A 22,638-nucleotide genomic window follows, 5' to 3' on the forward strand; every position below is an offset into this window, starting at 1 on the left:
GTGCACTATTCAGTGTCCCCTCGACGATCACCAGTGGTGTACGGCCAGTGTAGGAGATCGCTCCCCACACCATGATGCCGGGTGTTGGCCCTGTGTGCCTCGGTCGTATGCAGTCCTGATTGTGGCGCTCACCTGCACGGCGCCAAACACGCATACGACCATCATTGGCACCAAGGCAGAAGCGACTCTCATCGCTGAAGACGACACGTCTCCATTCGTCCCTCCATTCACGCCTGTCGCGACACCACTGGAGGCGGGCTGCACGATGTTGGGGTGTGAGCGGAAGACGGCCTAACGGTGTGCGGGACCGTAGCCCAGCTTCATGGAGACGGTTGCGAATGGTCCTCGTCGATACCCCAGGAGCAACAGTGTCCCTAATTTGCTGGGAAGTGGCGGTGCGGTCCCCTACGGCACTGCGAAGGATCCTACGGTCTTGGCGTGCATCCGTGCGTCGCTGCGGTCCGGTCCCAGGTCGACGGGCACGTGCACCTTCCGCCGACCACTGGCGACAACATCGATGTACTGTGGAGACCTCACGCCCCACGTGTTGAGCAATTCGGCGGTACGTCCACCCGGCCTCCCGCATGCCCACTATACGCCCTCGCTCAAAGTCCGTCAGCTGCACATACGGTTCACGTCCACGCTGTCGCGGCATGCTACCAGTGTTAAAGACTGCGATGGAGCTCCGTATGCCACGGCAAACTGGCTGACACTGACGGCGGCGGTGCACAAATGCTGCGCAGCTAGCGCCATTCGACGGCCAACACCGCGGTTCCTGGTGTGTCCGCTGTGCCGTGCGTGTGATCATTGCTTGTACAGCCCTCTCGCAGTGTCCGGAGCAAGTATGGTGGGTCTGACACACCGGTGTCAATGTGTTCTTTTTTCCATTTCCAGGAGTGTATAATACTGCCCTCACAGGCCTGTATCCATGGCACAGTGTGTATTTTGAGCAGGTGTTCAATAGGATGACAATGCATCTGGACCCGCCCACCTAACTGGTGTAATGACAAACATGATTCATCTGACCAGATGTGACATTTCCATTGATCCATGGTCCAATTCATTGATCTCATGCCCAATGTCATCATACCTGACATTGTTAAATCAACATGGATATGTGTAAAAATGTCTGCTGTGGAGCCCCATGTTCAACAATATGTCCTGACAGTGTTCCCCAAAACACTTACGCCTGCAGCAGCATAACACTCTGTCATCAGATCTGCCACAGATCACCACCTATCCAGCTGTACAGATTGGGCAAGTCTCCAACTTCCATGTTCTGTAATGAGACATGGAGGGACAATACACTGTCACCTACTCATGGCTTCAGCATCCTTTAACCACTTTCCATAGATTAATACTCGAGCAGTTTTGCCATCTCCAAGGTTCTCATTCCTAGCTGTCAAGTCATAACAATCTTCCATTTGTCAAAGTTGTTTATGTCAGTAGATATCCCCATCTGTTGTATGTATTATTGCTAGAATGATTCCCCACAGGCCTCTGATCCATTTTTATACTTTCCTTACTGGGTCATGTGCTTGAAACACAACAGGTGGCATTCAATCTCTTAGTGGGCTGTGGTAACAATGTTTTGTCTCATTAATATAATAATTATTAGTATTCTTGTAGCATTGCCCACAACTGTTTGCAGGTTACCATCTATTAATCACATTAAGCATGAACTAAGCTTTGTAACAGAAAAATAAGACTTCTCTAAAATTCCATTTCATACTCACAATTGTAGAAGCATTTATGTAGTCTGAGCCAGAAATGTTAGCAAGTTCATTCAGGACCACTCTTGAATGGTCGTATGGCAGAAATTCAGGATAGCGATTCTTTCCAATATTTTCAGGCTGCAATACAATGACAAAACAAAAACTAAGAAATCAGTAAATATTTAATAGTCAACATTTCAGATGACATATTAGCAGATACTTTTAGTTATTATACTATTAAATATATATTTCTGAGTAGTGACCATCATATTTCTTTGCTTTTAAAATATACTTTTTTTTATAGTAGATGATTATGTCACTGTAAATATTAGTATACAACTTTTCCTCATAGTTACCAATTTACTGAATATTGTCACTGTCTTGTGAGACTGAATTTTATGAGATAGTCAAATGTTCAATACACCTTAATTACAGCTGTAATATATTTATTGTTAATCATATTTATTTGTGCAAATGTAGTTGCAATATTCCCACCATGATCAAAAAGTAAAGAGAAATCTGTATGATTTTTTTAAAATTTAATTGTCTTGATGGCGCAGCTTTTTGGATAGAATTACTGGTTTCAGCTATGACATAGCCATCTTCAGATTCTCTCATCCTGCCGCACTCCAACAAGTCATAACACGTAAAAATAACATGAGCTGCATTTTGATTCACATTATTTTTGCATGTTATGAGTTTAAGCAGTGCAGCAGAATGAGAGAATCTGTAGATGGCCATTGCATAGCCAAAACTGGTAATCCTCTTGAAAAAGCATGGAAATTAAATAAACATTATGTACATCATAATCACTCTCCAAATGGTAATTTTATGGCATATTCTGTTCAAATCTGCATGAGTTTAACTTAAATCAACCTATTAGCAGTACTCTGCAACAATATTAAAATCAGGCTACTACATATTTTAGGTGGGGAGCATTGAAGAGTTCAGAAAATGGGTGAAATTAACTTTCTAACATAGAATCATATAACCTGATAATACAAACAGCTTTATTTTTCTGAAACTAGTAGGTTATATTAAGAGATTAATAATACTGATTATTTAACATTTATTAACAATATCTACAAGTATCAGCTCAATTATGAATAATATTAGATACTTAGCATTATTCAAAGAATAATTAATATTAACATACTTTTCATTGTATCATACCTTTTGCGCTATGGTGGTGGCACAAGGCTCAGCTTCATATGCACACAGAGCAATCCATTCTCGCTGTAGGCGATCAGCATTACGAAGATGGTCCTCCATGTATGCCTATTTTATAATATCATAAAAAATTTTGAAGTGATGAAATATGAAAAAATCCAAAATTCATCTTTTATTTGGCTTAGAATAGGTGATTAAACAAATTTCTTGAAACTGAAAACAGCAACAGAAACTTAAATAAAAAATGATGGGAGCATTACGAAATAATTCGGTAATACACTAAGCCCATCATAAGTAGAAGGAATATCATAAACTGCTTTGTATATGGAGAAAAGTGAGAGATACATTAAAATTCCTGATCAAAAAGTTGAAGAAAAGGTTAGAGAAAGACAAAGAAAGGATACAATATTGGAGACAATGAGGAAGGTAAAGTTTTTTTTTTATGTACATGTCATGTAGCCAGTTCCATTAGGCAAAAGTGGTACAAAACTAAAATTTAGATGGAACAAGTTAGAAGAAGCAGTAGTAGTACAGAACTGACAATATAAACACAAAATTTTTACCTGTATGAAGATAGGCAGAATGAGGAGTGTGGAGATACAGATATATGGCAGTGAGAGGCGGCATAACAAAAGTTACACAGATATGTACCAAAAAGGTCCAGGTAAGTAAATTTCATCAGGTATTGGAACCCTAAAACACATGTCAGAATATGGTCTCACTTTGGAGGTCTAGCAAAGGAATATATAAATCTCTAACATGATGAAACATGTCATATATTTGGAATGGTTGAAAGCCATGGCACATTAAGCAGAGAGAAAGAAATCGGTTGTATTGCCTGTGTTTACAGGCAGCAAATATTGAAAACAACTGTGCAAGCAACAGTGGGCTGGGGTATGGGAAATCCAATAAGCAATGGGTAAAATTTGTAACACAGCTCTTGGCAGTATGCACTGCAGAATGTCTAAAAACAAAGATGCTGTAACTTACCAAACAAAAGCATTGGTATGTTGATAGAGACTATAAAAAACACACAAACACAGACACAAATTTCAAGCTTTCGCAACCCAAGGTTGCTTCATCAGGAAAGAGGGAAGGAGGGGGAAAGACGAAAGGATGTGGGTTTTAAGGGAGAGGGTAAAGAGTCATTCCAATCCCGGGAGCGGAAAGACTTACCTTAGGGGGAAAAAAGGACAGGTATACACTCGCACACACACACATATACATCCGCACTTATACAGACAAAGGCAGACATATGTAAATGCAAAGAGGTTGGGCAGAGATGTCATTTGAGGCGGAAGTACAGCGGCAAAGATGTTGTTGAATGACAGGTGAGGTACAAGTGGTGGCAACTTGAAATTAGTGGAGGTTGCTGCCACTCGTACTGTGAAGTGGGCACTCACCATGCATGATCTCGGCAGGACATTTGTACTTATGTGTGGACCTTCATCCTCTAAATCTGTCTTCATGGTCAATAAACAAACAGTTACTATTTCAATGTGTGTATATCATCCACTATCTTGGTAGACCATTTGGTCAAGGATACTACAATGGGCAATGTGGATATTGCTTTTGTGTTATAGTGCTATTCTCTTGTCTTCCAGATGCAGTACTTCAACTGGTGACAAGGATAATGCTTTCATGATTGTGTGACACTTATATTTTGTGTGGTTTCTCAGTACAGTGCCTGCTCAAGATTCGTCCACTCTAGCTGCTCCTCACAGTTTGCTGTCTGGATTGTCAACTTTTGGTCTCATTTGGCACCCTGCTGCCTCGCCCCTACCTCGCCAAGATCAATGCTGCCACGCAATGTCACATTCCACGCAGACAAAGCTGCCACGAGTGGCTCCCTCCCTAAGGGTGCCACTGCCTGGATAGGACAAGGATGATCAGGTTGTTTGTTCATGTGTGTTTCAATGCTTCTTCATATGTCTTTGTTCATTTTTGCTGGAACATGGTTTTATTCTTTTCCAAATGTTCAATTTTGCTTGTGTTTTCATTCATCTCTATGGGACAATGTGTCTGTGCTATTGTGTTGTTCTACTCCCATTACAGTGTGAGTTTATCCAACCATGTACTGGACCAAGGCTGTGTGAGAGTGTGTCCACCCACATACCAGACATGGACTGTTCAGTTCTTGGATTCAGTACTGGTATTCAGTTATTTGGTTGCCTTGATTCTGGCAGGTGTTGCTTTGTAATTTGTGTTCACATTTCTCAGAAGATGCAAGTTCTTGGTAGTGCGCTCTCTTCTATGTAGTTCAGGCATATCATTCATGTGTTGTTCCAATGTACATTCTGTTACTGGTTGTTGCTGGTCTGCAAATGCTTCATGTCTCTTTGGTCATTCTGGTTCTAGTTCACTAGGAGTGTCTTCTCCAACACAGAAACTACTGTTGCCTCCAGCCCTACAATTCAGAGGTCGGGAAATTTATTGCTGTCTCCAGCCCTTCCATTCAGTAATCGGGGGATTCAGGACCTGCTGTAGAGCATCATTTGGTTCACTCAGCTTCTCCAGTACTTTTTTCTGCAGCATTCAGACAGGGCTTCCAAGAGTTTTGTGCGTGGCAAGCTGAGTCTCCTGCCATCAAACCTGTTGCCACACTGTGGGGGCACTCCATTCTCATTTACTGAATTCTATGCCAGATATCCCACTGGTATCAGCAAATCCCTTGCAAGTGATGCCATCAAACTCTGACTCACTCATCATCAGCCCTTCATCATCAGTCCAGTCTTTGGTGGCCATGTCATGACCTGCCCGCCCAGTCCACTCCCTCACCAACCCTGTTGTGGTTGGCCCTCCAGTCATCACCAGCCTTTTCACAACAGGCCCTTGTGGTGCCATCCTGGGCTATCACCCTTACTGCCACCATTGTTGCAGCCACCCCCACAGCTGACCATATCGCCTCCTCTGTGGTCATTGCCAGCTCCTTTCACTGACGGCCATCTCAAAGCTCTTCCCAACAGTCATTCCTGCTGCATCCACCTCCTTTGTGGCCATTCCTGAACCCTGCCAGTTATTCCCACTGGTGCTACCAATCCCATTGTGTGCTCTTCTGCAGTTGCACCTTCTTGGACATCTAGCTGCTAGTCCTACCATCACCCTGTGTTCCTCACTGCTTGTGGTGCCCAGTTGCCATTCCACTATAGGAAACAGCATGCTTCTTTTGCCAGGGTTAATTTCTTTGTTCACTGGCTGATTGTCCTTTTGTTTTATTCCAGTCTGCTCTGGTGGCCACTTGGTGCCTCCTCTCCTGGGTGCTGCACTTCTCTGAGATGGTTGCACCATCTGCCTTAAGGTGGAAGGAGTGCAGTATATGCATGGCTCGCCCCTTGCACATTCAGCCACACACTTGGGGGCTCTAGCTTGGGAGATTGCTTGTCAATAGAAAAGTTTCTGAGCTGTTTACCAATAAGTCTCCTGTAGCTGAAACAGCATCTGGAAGTAGAAGCCATGACAATATGTGATGTGCAGGTCACAGTAAAAATCACTGTAGTCACAGGCACCTATTTACATCCTTGTGGTCATGTGTTCCCATGACACTACACCCGTACTGCTCCACTGACAGTTACTTAGCTTGCCATTCAGCCCCTTGATGGTCCTTTCAGCTCTGTGCTCCAAAGTGACAGTCAACTGCCCTTGAGCCTATGCTTTGGACCACAATGCCAGGCATTGATGCTACCCATCAGACAGTGCCATCTCAATGCCTTGTCCAGGATCACAGCCTCTGAATGCCTGTCAGCTACTCTGGAAGGCCCTGCTTTTTTTTTCACCTGGAACACAGCTGCTGGAGTCCTGTCAGCTGCTTCACTGGACTTGCACCTCAACTACCCACAAGCTCAAGGCCTTGTGGGACCATGTTGCTACACCTCCACACACATGCCTGCTTACCGCCACTATCGATGATAGTAAACTTCATCATAGTGAGCATTAACTATGCATCATCGCAGAAGGACAATTCTGCAGCACTCATATGTGGACCCTCATCCTCTAAAGCTGAACTGAGATAGTTCATGGTCAGTAAACAAACAGTTGTTATTTCAATGCATGCATTTCAGTCACTACCATGGTTCACCACTTAGCCAAGGATACTATGACGAGCTTCCCAACCTAGTTTCCTGACAAGAAAATGCAATAGCTTCACTGAGAAAAACATTGCCTCAGTGGCAATAGACATAAGAATTGTTAGAAATGGTATGGTAAATAAAACTAAGCTTGAGAACATCATGGATAGATTTTAGACAAAATTGGGTTTTCTGTTGTCTGACTACCTCCCTACCACTATGACCTGTGATTAATTGAAGTGATATAGAATGTAACCAAACAAAACATTTAAGCAAGAAAATCTACAATTTTTTTTATTGAAGACACTGAAGTAACTAGCATGAAGTTGCAAAAAAGAAGTAACTGTAAAAACTGATCAAAAGCATTTGGATACATTAAAATGTTTAAAAGCAATATTGACACTATTGTGCTTTAATATAGTGGAATTTTAAAATGTATCCAACTTGTTGGAAATATGCTTTATTAATATGGCAAAAGAATCTAATCATACAGCTGATGATTGACAAGAGAATTTACAGCTATGTATAGAACTTATTAAGAACCCCTATTAATTAGTCATACATTTGTATTTATCATTTGCAAACACACAATACTTGTATTAGGCTAATATTTATCCAGGCTCAATAATGATCTGCAATGGAGCATACCTACAGTTCCCCTTCCCTCAGTACTGGTATGATAATTGGGCAACAAACATTCTAACCACAAGTTATGTAATACATTTATAGTCACAGAAATATATTTTGAAATCATGAAATAAAACCATCTGTAATTTGTCAAATTAAAAAAAAAAAAAAAAAATATTATGCTGGATTTTGGAAGCTGTAATCCTACTTTGGATCTTGTACTCGTGTGATGACACTTGTAAGAGATAGGCTATTCAATTAATTATATCTGTTTTCTCCAAACTAACTAGGAGTAACACACACACTGCCACAAAGAGGCCAACAGTAAGTATCACAATATTTCGTTGACTGACTGGTTTATATTTTGAGTCTTCTGAATTATCTGCTTAAAATCACGAAATTTGGAATGGACTATAAAATCCTCAGAAAATTTATTGACGAATCATATTTTATTTGAGGTAAACTGACTGATGCTTCTTTCCATAGAGATTGTTTGACAGCCTGTTAAGTAACTTTTCAACGTTTCTTAATTGTTAGTAATAGCGAGGTATAACTAGAAAGCCATACAAGTAGTTAGATAAAGAGAAAGATAGGTCTTCCATTTAATCGACAATTCTACTGATGTTGCCAAATCCCCAGCTTCACAAGATGATTTATAAGGTGAAGATCTATGTTCATTCATTTGTCACGTCTGAGTGGCTGATCTGGAGGAACATTATCTAAAATTGTCAGGTATCCAGGTTGAAATCCTGGTTCAGCACTTACTTCTAATCTCCAAATTTTCCCTTGTGTGAGTGCTATTGAAATTTTTTTACAATTTTTTGTCTGGAAATTACAGGATGGTTTTCTATTACTAACAACTGAAGAGAGTATCACTTACCAATACCATGTGTCCTGTTGATATGTCCATATTAGTTAGTGCAGGTTCTTCACTCCTGGAAATGTAAGAAAAATAAATGAATGAATGCAAGTGATACCAACAGGAAGGATAATTCTGTTCTTAACAGTACTTCCACTGACAGTGTGTGCAAGATTTGTCTTTGAACTATAAATTTGACTATTTGATGACTTATAGTTTTGCATGTTATGTTTACAACAAAAGCCACAGAACACAAAATGACGACTCTATGAACATGTGCATAAGTGAAATGTTTTCCTTGTTTTGGATGCAATAATCCATACACCCAATGTGATCACATACTTAAGAGATGTAAATAGAACCCTCTAGCCAGGGAAATATGTCATAAAACTCCATATTGCTCAACAGATATGAAATGAAGCAGTTGACTAAGTAAACATAGCAATGGAGTGAGAACTTCTTTGTTTTAACTGAGATGTTTCAATGCCAATATAACATTAATCTATGCTATGCTTCTCTACATCAAGACATTACTAGGAACCTTGCTAACAGGAGCGATGCCCTGGTACGGGTTGGGGAGCAAATCTACACCAACCTTTATACAAAAAGCACGGTGATGAATATGTTGTAATACTTCTTTTGTGTTATGCTCCCACTTGATATGCATCTTATAGAGAATATAAGGAGAACGGATGGCTGCTGCTGAAGTGGAAATACTGCTGGTGATTTGAGGATTTGTTGTCAATAGAGGTTTTCAAGGAGTGATTAGTGAGGTGAAGATTAGTTCCCATGAATGTCGCTCGCTGAGCTGAGTACAGTTTGGTGAAACAGATGGTAGAAAAGGTGTTGAGGTTCAAGAGGAATGAATCTTGTGTGCCCTCAGCATGGCTCCAGATAATAAATATGTCATCAGTGAAGGTGAATTAGATGAGGAGTTTAAGTTTGTGAGTGGATAAAAATGATTCCACGAGAGACCAATGAACAGACTGGGATAGGATGGACCCATTTGGGTAACCATGGCAGTATGTTGGATTTGTTGCAGGTGATGCCCTTAAGGGGAAGTAATTGTGGATTGCAGTTGATCATGTATACCATGAAGGAAGTTATGGGATTGGACTCAGCCAATCAATATAAAAGATAATGTTCAAAGGTGGCAACTTAATGGGCATTAGGACCTTAATGTGGAGGGAGGTGGAAAGGACAACATCAGATGGTGTAAGAACGTGAATTGTGGCGAAGCAGAGAAGGAACTGGTTAGGGTCTTTAAAATAGGAGGATAAACAGACAATAGGTTGAAAGTGTTGAACTGCAAAAGCAGAGATCACTTCAGTGGAGATGCAGTAGCTAAATATGATGAGGCATCCTGTGTAGCTGAGCATACATATCTTGGGAAACAGGTAGAAACTGGGTGTCTGGGGAAAGATTAGAGTAAGAAGGGAGACAGTTGAAGAGATGCTTTGGGAGGGGCCTAGGGACTTGAGAATGGATAGAAGGTCACACTAGATTCTAGAATGAGGTCACTGTGGCAGGCATAATAGGTGACTGTGTTAGAAAGCTGACAGGGGCCTCTGACTGAATATAAGTGCAGTTTACAATGTGTAACAACATATCAATGTAAATGCATCCAAAGACATATCACTGTTTACTATCAGATTCTCTCTTCCTCACACATGTATTTTCTTGCATTTATCTACATTTTGGGTAGGATTCTATTAACCACAACTCATAAAAAGATTTCTACATAGCTTTAGTTTTATTTACTACTTTCTAGTGACAATCAACCAATTAACCTATAGGATTATCTGGACAGCATAGCATACTAGACACACTACCATTGTAGGCAATATTCCTTGGGCTTCCATTGATCTGTGAACCAACTAAGTCCCTAAAAGAAAGCAGAGAATTTTTCTTAAAATATGTGTATGATTATTCTTTTTTTTGAACTCATCATATTCTGTAAAAGGTTTATTTTTTTTAAAAAAAATTATCTCTCTCTCTTTCCAAAACATCACAGTCTTTCTTCCTTACTTTTACTACAGATTCTACAGCATTTTTCTATTTTGTTCCCCAAGATGTCTCCTATTCTTCTTCTCTATCAGTGGTTCTGTTCTTTGCACTGGAAGTCATTCTACTGTAAAGATGTGATCAGTGGTAGCCTGTGAGTATACATTCTGACTGTTCACAGATTTTTAGATTCAGATAAATACAAGAATGTGAAATTAATAGCATCTGCTGTATAACAGTTAAGCTTATCAACATATTTTCACAACTACAGCCTCTGCCAATAATAATATGCATAACTTGTCTCAAAAAATAAAGAATTGTTTCTGTGGAATTTTGTTGTTTTGTACATAATTAAGTGCAGCTGAGGGCAAGAATGAAATAATGTTTAAGGTTTTGCTACACTCTGTTTCACACTTTTGGTATGTGGTTGTTCCATGCTTTTTTATTTTTTTGGACAAATGTACAAGATCCATAATACATGTATTATTTAACGAATTAACTTCTGGTCTGAAAGCCAGACATTCATATGTTGCACCCAAACAAGAAATTAATGCTTATTATACACTTCTTTGTTAAATATTCACTTGTAGTCATGCTTATTAGATTTTGTCACTTTCTCAGTCAACGGATTTGGTCTGCAAGGTCCTAGTTCATTTGTGGCAAACTGTTTCTGGTAATTTTCTTTTCTGTTAGCATTTAAAACAGATTTGATGAAGTTCATGTTGATACTACACACGGAATCCAATTCCTGCACAGTAAACAAGAAATCCAATACAAACTCCATTTGTGGAAATGATTGGATTCAAGTAGTATTGTTTAGCAACAAGATCACTTGAATAAAAATGAGGTGCTGAGAGACACGAGGGCCAAGAGCACACCATCTTTGACCCCACATTTAAGTGAATATCAGAGAAACCTGTGAGACAGCTTTTCATGAGTGCTCATATATACGCAAGCTACAGTCCAGATAAACATGATCCACCATAAGGTCACCAGATGTCAGAAGCATGAATAAATGCTACAGTCTCACAACTGATGATGATGTACTTTATGGTTCTCTGTGTCTCAAATGGATGTCAGTGTGATAAAATCCAAAACTTAATATATTATATATCATTTAGAATTACACAAAATAGGTTTTGCTATCAATATAACTGTAACATATACTGATGTCAAATGTCAAATAGTGAGTGAATTGGCATATCTGAGGAATGTGCTACCATCTAGCAGGATTTATGCCAACCGAATGGTGATAAAAGTCTGCTGCAGTGTGCTACCACCTGGTTGTGTTGGCATAAACTTTTAGTTGAGTAGTAAGAGTTAGCTGTGCATGCCATGAACCATGCACTTTGTTTATCAAATCTGTATGTATTTGGCATGTAAGGCAATTATGTTATGCCAGCTGTGGATGCATAAAAGCTCCTTAAAATGTGCACAACTGAAGATGCACTCGTGACCTCGATGCCGAGTTTCATGGAGTCTAGAGTAGGAGCAATGTAGCATAGTGCAGTAGATTTAGTGCCATGTATTTCAGAGTACCACATCTACATTATGCTTAACAGTATTCAAAGAAAAATTACCAATGGAGTTTAAAGTTAGGGTGTTCACGTGTTCTTACACAACAGCTGTCACTCAATGTGATCAACCTTGTCCTGCATAGTTGACTCAATAGTGTTTGGCTTTTTTCTCAGAAGATTCCTTGCTAGTGTCCCAAAACATTTGTTTTTTTAAGAAATTATTCCTTTTAGATAGTCTTGTTTGCCACAGCTATAGGGTCTGCATGAAGGTTTCAGTAATGATTCTCTCTCTCTCTCTCTCTCTCTCTCTCTCTCTCTCTCTCTCTCTCTCTCTCTCTCTCTCCTTCTCTCTTTCCTGTTTGGCACATTTTACTCAGTATGGGGTTGAGAGAATGGGAAAGGCTCCACACAAATCTCATTAATTTGTCTTGTAGAATATTGAGTAAACTAGTGTTTTCATATGATATACTTTTTTGTTTTTATTTTAAACTTCATGGCTTTTTAACTTCAAAGCAATACAACTGGGTTGTTGCTTTTATTCTTCATAACTGGTAGGAATTATGCATCTCCAATTATTAATTAACTGTTTATACTTAACATCTAACTTATTATCAGAAGCATTGAATCTACTGCCTAGAACTTAAACACACCTAGTAATAATCCATTCCTATAAAGAAGCACAGCATCAGTGTAGAAACTGACACTGTCCCTCAGCATTTTAAGCATACTGTTTAATATTTTAGTATCAATTCTGTTCAGAAAATTATATTATTTCCTTTTTCTTACCACATTATTGGTAAGTAATGGAGATACACTGTATTTTTATAATTATTTCTGGAAAGTTATGACACATATTTTAATGTATGTTCATAATACAAAAAGAATCGTTTATTTAAAGATGAAGAATAAATAAATTATGAACATAAATGGTTATATTACACTTATTTTATGATTGCCAGATATTTTTTATAATTCTATAGATGACTTGTCACCAAGTATAAGACACCAAGCTGATTATGTTCAGAAGACCATAGGACTGTTTTATCTAATATGTAGCACAAATTTAATAATTCTCATAGCACACATGTTGTAGATGAAATTTTGTGGATAGACATGTGGTATGAAATAAGGCAAATAAATGTCATGTGACTAGGGCCTCCCTACGGGTAGACCATTCACCAGGTGCAAGTCTTTTGATTTGACACCACTTCGGCAACTTGTGCATCCCCTGAGTGGAGAAAATCTCCGACCCAGCCAGGAATTGAATCTGGGCCCTTAGAATTGACATTCCGTCATGCTACTGGGGGTGGACATGAAATATGGTTTAATTGATATATCTGATTAATTTAGGAATCACTATTCCATGCTGACTTTAATTCTTGAAGTTTTTCTAACAAGTGTTCAATGATGTTTCAGTATTGCAACTTGACATCTTGCCATGATATTTCATCTGACAACCATTCAGGCATTTTCAGGTGAATTTTACACTGGGATTGCTGGTACATGTCACAGATCTCTAGTATAAAACTTACCAGTGTTGTAACTTGGACACACAACACAACCAATAATGTTGGTATAACTTTATTACCCTGTGGCATGTACTCCAATCACCATAACATATACTGAACACAACAAGATAAGGCAAATGTGTGCAAGCAGTAATAACATGATAACACGCGAACATAACAAAGCAGCATTAACAGGCACCCACCCATGGTGGGCTCTATCAGAAGTTCACAGTACTGCTCTTGTGTGGTGCACTCTCGTGGATGACAACACACTGCTAATGGGTGCAGCTGTGAAATGTGCACACATTACTTCAACCTGAAGATGGTTGAATGATTGTCAGACAAAATATCCTGGCAAGACCTCAATGTCATCCAGCTGCAAACCTGGGATGTAAGGTAGACTGCTAATTTTGTTTTTGAAGAGCAATTACACAGCATACAGATATACCAAAGCAGGAAGCAGGATTGTAAATATGGATAAAATCCAGGATCAAGTAACATGCCAGCACACTGAACATGAAAAGTGCAGCTCAAGAGAATGTCATTGACAGTTGCAATAGAAAACTCCATGTCTTGGTTATTGCAGAAGAACAGTCACATATTCTGTTGTAATTTTTGTGAACACAGGTGCTTGTACATCAAAACACTTAATGATTTTCCGGAGAACACCCTGTGTTTATTCACACATCAACAGCACGATTTTTTTTCTTTTAAATGGATTCAGATGATGACTTCAGCATGATGATGATGATAAGAATTGCATCTCCCAGAGCTTCCCCATAAACAAAAAAACAGTAAGTCCTTCCTAGACAGCAATCAAAGATTTGCAAAAGAAATGTTTATTATGTTTAACATCCTATCAATGCCAACACCATTAGAGCCAGCAAGGATCTATATCTATTTGGTACATGATCTACAAGACTTTCAGATATTTTGTAAGCTTTTTTCCCATTCTTCCCTCAGAGCGATTTGGAGTTCAAAAGGTTCTGAATAGGTAGATGTCTTTGCACAACATATCTTCCAAGATTGTTCAATGCATACATGACACGAGCTATGTATAGAGAACATGCAGGTTGCTCCATTTGTTAATACCCTCATTGTCCAGTTGAAACATGGCAAGGTAGTGGGATAGGTACACTTACTACAATTCTACTCCTTACATCACTTTTTTTTTTTTTTTTTTACATTATACATGAAATGCATATACCATGGATACATAAAATGACTAAATTCTGATTCACACAATATCTCATTAAACTTCACAACTCATGGTGTAATTTGGAATCTATTGATGACAATAGTATATTTAGTTCATCTGACAACATTGCTCTTAAGTAAATATTCATAATATAAATTTACAACCACATGCATGTCAGATTTGAATAACGTTAAAAATTGTTCGTTTTAAGACTGATATAGTTTATTTGAAAGCCTTCATCCTCCACTTTTCAACAAAGGTTTTACTTTCTCAAAAAGCTTTATATTCTATACACTGTACTTTAGAAGTTACTTGTCTCCAAAATTTTCTTATTCTACAATGTTCCAATCTCAAAATGTAATTCTTTCCAAATTCCAAATTACAATTTAGCAGTCCTGATTTTTCTGTTACTGAAAAAGTACATTTTCACTAACATAACATATTAGTTTATTAATTATTCAAATCAGAAGAGTTCACTATATCAAAAATTCTTGGCAAACTTTTGAATTCCCATGGGCATCAAAACTTCACTCCTAGAAAGTAGTACCTAATACTTTGTCATCTTCTAATTATACAGATTTTAGTTGAGTACATTCTGCCTTTTATGTTATTATATAAAATGTAATAATTCTGTCTTTTAAGAAATTTGTAATGTCTGTACTACCTGCATCTATAAAAAGGTGTAATGTTACTTTCAAAGTCTGAGTCAGTCATGTTTGGACAGTTAAGGAGTGCAATTAATATGTATCACTCAGTCAGTGTTTGGCAATTAAGATGAATGGTAACTTTGTCAGTGAGTAGTGGACGAGTTTTCAGTTCAGTTACTATGTCAGTTAGTTAGCATCCTGTACAGTACGTGTTAGCCTTTGCCACAGGTGAACTTTGTGAAACTTCTGCTAATTGATGTAGCTTACTGATCTGTGTTAAAATATTGATGCTCCTGTATTTTACAAAGTTAGTTATTGAAATGGAACTTAGCATCAATAGATATGAATAAATTGAAAAAAAAAAAAAATAATTTCTGTACTGTTGTGTACATTACTAACAGCTGTTAAACCCAAGGATCACAGGATGACAATTAAAGAGAAAATTGAGAAATTTATTAAGCACATACCAACTCGGTAACAGTCCACAATGTCTCAGGAATATGAGCAGTCACAACATGTAACTTGGAAAAAAAAGTTTAGAAAACTAATGACATTATACGAAAGACTGACTAAAAGGCCTACTACAGTTATGTTTCCTCCAGGCTTCCATCATCGCAGATACTGATGAATAGATATCTTCATAAGATCTGCCATTCTTGTCCCTTTCCTTTTTGCACCCCACACACCTCACCACATGTATAGGGCGTCCCTCCTAATGGTCAACATGTGCATTTTGTCTCGTGTTTTGGCGGATATTTGCAATTTTGTTTTCCAATATCTTGCTGGACTCAGCCCAAACAAATACTGCTTATTACATCTTTGACACAATGCCCACTGTCAACAAAAAGCATCAGGTTGTTTCCAATTACAAACAAAATGGTTTTTAAAGTGGTATTTTATGTGCCCATTCAACAGGGCAGTACCAAATTAGACAAGTGCAATATTCATTTCATTGATATATATTAATAAGGACAGTAAAACAAGAAGAATAACCAGGACTCAAGCAGCGACAGCATTGCTCTGGCCTGTGCTGACTGCTAGTGCCATGTAGCAGCATTGCGCAGTCATTTCTGGAGTACTGGATATTCTTCATGTTTTACTGTTCCTGTTAATACAAACTGATAAAACAAACATTATACTAGACTAATTTAGGACTGCTCTATGAAATGGGCAGGTAAAAATCAGCTTTAAAAATCATCTGTTTGTAACAGGAAACAAATTGATGCCTTCATCAACACTGGGCATCACATGAAAGATATGATGAGCAGTATTTGCTTTGGCTGAGTCCAGTTATACACTGCAAAAACAAAATTGCAAATATCTCCCAAAACACCAGAGAAAATGCACCTGACAAATCTTAGGAGGTTCACTCTGTATATGTACAAACAAATAATTAAGGATGTCTCTTGCAGCCAGTATAAGTCAATATTATAACACTAAGTGACTGACCAGGAAGAGGTACTGGAGCGTGAGGAAGGGCTCTGGTTGCTGTTCTCAGAGTCTCGGGACAGTGACGCAACACGCTGAGGTTCAGGGCGGCTGCCTTCTGCAGTACCCACTCCTGGCTGCTGTGGTGTCTTCGCAGCCATTCGTGCACGGCACAGGTCCTGCAAACATCATTCATAAACTTTTGTACAGTGTGACAACACATTCAATCAGGTTCAGAGGCAATTTGATTCAGTAATTATTGTAAAATTGGGCTCTTGAGTGTTTTGTGAAATGTCTTCTAATGTGATTATGGCAACAAGATGGGAACTATCAGAGGTTGATTGTGCAACCATATCTGTAGTGAGGCACACGAATCATAATATTTTGAAAATGGTTCAGAATTTCAATATTTTTTTGAGTATTCTTGACTTTATCATACGTGAAGAACAAGTTTGGTCCAACTATGCTTCTGAAAAGTTGAACAGGCATGAAAAATATTCTTCTGACATCCATCCTACATGATGCACAAGACCCCAACACCAGTAAAATCATTCTTTCCTTGATGTTTATACGATTTTTACTGGCTATCACACAAATGTGTCATGAGAATAATTCTGCAAAAAGTTGTTAGTATCATCAGTGAAAAGCACTAACTCCCATATAGCCATAGTTCCATCATAGTGTTACAGACTCTACAACAAAAGGACCTTTATCTGCACTGGTGTCAGCAGGACACACACTGATGCATATATGACATACAGACCAACTGCTCTGAGCTTCCATTACAAAGTTAATTTGGATACTGGAGCTCTTGAGGTAGAGGCAGCTATAGCAGACAATTGTCTTATTGACAACACTATCTGTCTCTGAGGCTACAGCCTAAACCTACCCTGACAATAAATAATAATTAAAAAATAAATAATGATTACTGTCTGTCTGTGGTGACTCTAGAAATAATGAAATGATGGAGAAGTTGAGACCTGATTGTCTCTCGCTGTATGCAATGTTCAAATAACTTATTGGGATACAGCTGGGTGACATCAGTGACAACCACCGATATTTTGACAGCTGCACATCCTGTTATTTTTGCGGTTTTGTCTTGAAAATGACAAGGTCTGCGCACATTGGAATTTCAGAGGTTGCTTCTGATGTCACCTGGTTGCATTTCTTAAGGTTATTTGAAGATTGAGAAGTTGACCAAGCTCATCAACCATTTTGGATTTACAGAGGCCTCAGACATGCAGTGACTTCAGTTAACTGTGCTAAGGCCCTCTCTTTTCATATCTATGAATCGAGGTACATCATTACAACCTGTTGCTGATACAGTCATTAAACACAAAACAAAAGCAATGGCAGATTTAATTGTGGGCACATCAGGCTCACATCTAGGGCTGGGGTGGAGAGTGAGGGGATGGATGAGGGGGAAGGGGAGCACACAAACCCAGAAATTAGACTTTCTTTTTTAGAGATAAAGGTACTTCAAAATAACTGTTTGTGATGAAGATGTTAATAAGCCTAAAAAGCAGAAAGGAAGAAAATATAAGTAAATACTTTTACATTTGGCACTCAAATAAATTTTAATTGCTTTTGTTCAAATATTTGATTTGATTTGATCACACTAAATCAGTTTCAATAGTTCTCAAGAAGGAAGGAAGATGTTAAAATATTATGTAAAAACATAGTATTGCACAGAAAGTTATGGTTGAGAATAACAAATTATTTACAAATAAAGAGATGCCTCACCGAAAGGCAGAAGACTGTGCCATCAACAGATACACTGTGCCATCAACAGGTACAGAGCTTTGCTCTGCTAGCTTTCAGAATGAAATTTCTTTCCCAAGCTGTAGAAGAAACATGTGACAAATACACACGCACACACACTCACTCACACGAAAACACCTGTTCTCCTACGTTGTGCTCATTCATCTGCTAGCTCTTTCCTGGCTCACAGTGAGTGTACTGGGGTGAGGTGAGGGGTGAAGTGTGGGATGGGGTGAGGGGTGGAGGGAAGTGGGAGGCAGGGAGGGCGTGGGGGAAACATCTAGTGGCTCATGGGAGTAGGGGGAGCTGTCTGTGGGCTAGCTAGGGGTGCAGGTACAGGGGGCTGCTGGCAGATGGCTGAGCATGCAACTTCCACAGATTAGGGCATGACATGGCAACAAACAACTAGCTGACACATGGTGGTGGTAATAGGAAAGGGGTGGTGTATACACACACACACACACACATACACACACACTATTTGGTGGGGCTGTGTGTGTGTGTGTGTGTGTGTGTGTGTGTGTGTGTGTGTGTGTGTGTGTGTGTGTGTGTGTGTGTGTGTGTGTGTACATCATCCCTTTCCCATTACCCCCATAGTGTCAGCTAGCAGTGTGCTGCCATCTCATGCCCTAATCTGTGAAATCGCTTGCTCAGCCCTCTGCCATTTGCCCCCTGTACCTGCACACATAGCTAGCCCACAGACAGCTCCCCATTCTCCCATGGGCCACTAGACAGTTCCCCTCAATCCCTACCTGCCTCCTGCCTCTCTTCATCACTCACCCCAGCCTACCCTGCACCTTCATCTTAACCCAGTACACTCACCTTGGGCCAGGAAAGAGCTGGCAGTCAAATTGTCTGTGTGTCTGTCAATGGCACCTGTAAAAACATAGTATAGTTGAGCATGTTCACCTCTCCATTTAGGAATATTCTTTCACCATAGTGAATGCTTTCTGTTTTTCTTTCTTTCTTTTTGTTTTTTTACTGCCACGTCTATGACTGATCTCCAGCATACTTTCCCTTTTCCTTACTAGAAAAATGTGTGCTGTTTTATTTTATTTTGAAAGTATAGCCACAAGGAGAGCCAGTTTAAGGGCCTAACGACCCAAGCTTCTGCTTGGGGCACCAAGATGAGAGGGTTGCCAGAGGTGCCTAGGTGCAACATCTGTACATTGGGTATATCATGATCAGTAATGAAAACTGACAAAGATGAAACTATATATAAAAAAAACCAAAAATGTCCAGTAAACATGGTCGAGCCATTCATGAAATAATTGTGAATGTGTGATTATGAGCCATCACTGACATCAGTACGAATACTGGTTTGCAGACTTCCATGGCTGGCGTCATTTTGGATAGATGAATTTTTGTATTGGGCCACATCATTGTAAGTACTAAAATGACTAAATTTCTGACATTTCAATCAACTTGCTCTGCTCTTCTGTAGAGTGGTTCACTGCCCTGAAGAGGACGGAAGTAAGTCAGTTGAAGCACTGACAGTTTAGTTGTTTTAGTGTTACAAAGACATGACTGAATGCCCAAAGTTATTTTATCCAGTATGAGTATTATCCTGGATAGTATAAATGTAGTCAAAATGCTAACTTTGCAATAAATTACTCACCTAAACAGGTTCAGATTTCACCCAAAACGTTTCTTCACAAGGAATAAATGTGTCTTCAAAAGTACCTACAGTGTTTTATATGCAGAAAAATGATACATGTCAGTGGACAGAGCATCTCCCAAGTTTTGATCACAATACTCACCACAGCATAGTTGCTGAGTAGATATGGAGGGCTGGAACGTCAGAGCATGGTGTATAATGGAATGATGCATGTGTATTGTTTCCTTCAATGTGTTAAATGTGAATTACTTTTAATGGTTCAGTGATGGGTTCATACCACATACCAGCTGAAAGATCCAACAGACAAAACAATTCACAGGTGGAATAACATGGTCTGTGAGACTGGATACTTATATCGTGTGAAGAAAACAGTCTGGCCAGGACTGTCAGCAGAAAAGATGGAACATTTGTGATAATTATTTTTCAGGAGCCTAATGGAATCAATGATTTGTGATAATTATTTTTCAGGAGCCTAATGGAATCAATGATAAATGCAAGCAGAGAACTACAGATACCACGGTCAACCATCTGGCACATTCTAGGCAAACATATGCATGTGAAAACATACCAGTTGCAGTTCTTAAACACACTGATTACTTGGGACAATGAGCTTGATTCTGACTTTTGCAATGACTTGCAGTTGCTACTAGAGGAAGATGGTTTTTCACAGAGGTTGGTTATCACCAGCGACAAAGCCCCATTTCATGTTTATAGAAAGGTGAGTTGTCATAATTTTTGTGTTTGGAGCACAGAACATCCATAAAAATTGATGAAACACATTTGCATTCACTTACAGTTAACATCTCTTGTGTCATGTCCTCTTTAAAAGTTTGTGGCCTATTTTTCTTAGTTGATAAAACTGTGACTCATTTCATCTATCTGGTCATTCTGCACCAATGGCTTGTCAGATACATCTTTATGGTAAATTGTACAATATTCTTGAATTTTGTCCATTTGTGCACAGCTTTTTCAGTCTCAGCAGTGAATCTCTGCTCAGATAATCTGAACTCTCTTTCTTGTTGCAAATACTACGAGGGGAGTCTAATGAAAACCTTAATTGTTTTTGTAATCTTTTTCAACATAGTCTCCCTGTCATTAAACACATTTCCTCCAGCAAGGAGGCAGTGAATAGAATTCTCTAGAAAACAAGCAACCTTTAATCATGTGTGCAGTCACTCAAGCACTGCCTGCTGCACCTCCTCATCAAAACGAAATTTCTTTCCTCCCATCACCTCTTTCACCAGTCCACACTCACCTCTTTGAACAGTCCACACATCACTCAGTGCAAGGTCTGGTGAGTATGGTAAATGTGGCAGAATATTGAAGTGCAGGTGATCAGTGGTTGCAAGTGTTACAGAGACAGTATGACACCGAGCATTGTCATGCTGCAAAATGACACCTGTAGTCATAAGTCCACATCACTGTGATCTTATTGCAGGCTAAAGATGATTTTTTAACACATTGGAATATGATGCACTGGTGATGATGTTTCCCCTAGTCACGCTGTATTCCAAGACAACACCTCATTCATCTCAAAAGAGAGTCAGCAAAACATTCCCTGCCGATGGTTGCATCCAGAACTTCTTGGGTTTTGGTGTTGATGAATGGTGCTTACTCTCTTTGTTTTGGGTTGGTGATAATGTATCCAGGTTTCATATTCTGTAATGATTCTCATGAAGAAGCCATCACCTTCTGCTTCAAAGCACGGCAAAAGTTCTTCACATATGTTAACATGTCACTCTGTCAGTTCTGGAGTGAGCTGCCTTGACATCCATCTTGCAGGGACTTTGTGAAACTTAAGCACTTCATGAATAGTGTGATGTGCTGAGCCATGACTGATGTTCAGATTTGCAGCTATTTCATCCACCATTATGTAGAACTTCCCTATCTCAATAACTTCGACTGCTGCAGTAGACCCTGGTGTCACAATGTGGTGTGTCTGAGTCAGGTGCTGAGCATCTGTCATATAATTCACACCATTTCCAAACTTTCTACTCCACTCATACACTTGCTGCTGTGATAGACATGCATCACCATAATGGACATTGGATGGATTTCAACAGGTTTTGTATCTTCACCACTCAGAAAACATATGACACAATCCTTTTCTTCCTTGGTTTGTGTTACATGTTGGACAGCCATTTTGAACTGGTATCGTAGCTGCATTTCGCTTGTCTGTAGTACGCTGCCACCTATAGGGCATTCCTTACATCATGGCATCAGTACTGCCAACTTACAGAACAATGGCCAAAATGCTGATTTACACTTTACTCTTTTTTGCACCTTTCACCCAATCATTTTTGTTTCCTATTCTATAGCTGGTAAACTGAAATCCCCCCTTACACTATGACATAATTATTAATTTACAGGTTTCTTTCTCCACACTTGCTCTGAAATGTTCTGCCACAATGATTTCTGCGACAAAAGGTCTATAAAAGTACCTGATTACCCTGTTTGATCCACCTTTAACAATTACCTTTACCCAAATTATTTTGCATTCAGAATCTGTATGTACATGATTA

The 22,638-nt window shown here is 39.2% G+C and overlaps 1 protein-coding gene across 3 annotated transcripts in view; it reads right to left on the reverse strand.

Annotated features, from left to right (window-relative positions):
* Nucleotides 1-22,638, reverse strand: part of LOC126473156 (receptor-type tyrosine-protein phosphatase N2) — a 467,189-nt gene that overhangs the window by 22,586 nt on the left and 421,965 nt on the right. For all 3 annotated transcript variants that reach the window (XM_050100018.1, XM_050100017.1, XM_050100019.1), the window contains 4 exons: nucleotides 16,759-16,916; nucleotides 8,457-8,511; nucleotides 2,889-2,993; nucleotides 1,737-1,853 (listed from right to left, as the gene is read on the reverse strand). In XM_050100018.1, coding sequence (XP_049955975.1) covers nucleotides 1,737-1,853; nucleotides 2,889-2,993; nucleotides 8,457-8,511; nucleotides 16,759-16,916 — 435 coding nt within the window. The remainder of the gene's footprint in view (nucleotides 1-1,736; nucleotides 1,854-2,888; nucleotides 2,994-8,456; nucleotides 8,512-16,758; nucleotides 16,917-22,638) is intronic.

Source organism: Schistocerca serialis, chromosome 4 (assembly GCF_023864345.2).
Source record: "Schistocerca serialis cubense isolate TAMUIC-IGC-003099 chromosome 4, iqSchSeri2.2, whole genome shotgun sequence".
Taxonomy (NCBI): Eukaryota; Metazoa; Arthropoda; class Insecta; order Orthoptera; family Acrididae; genus Schistocerca; species Schistocerca serialis.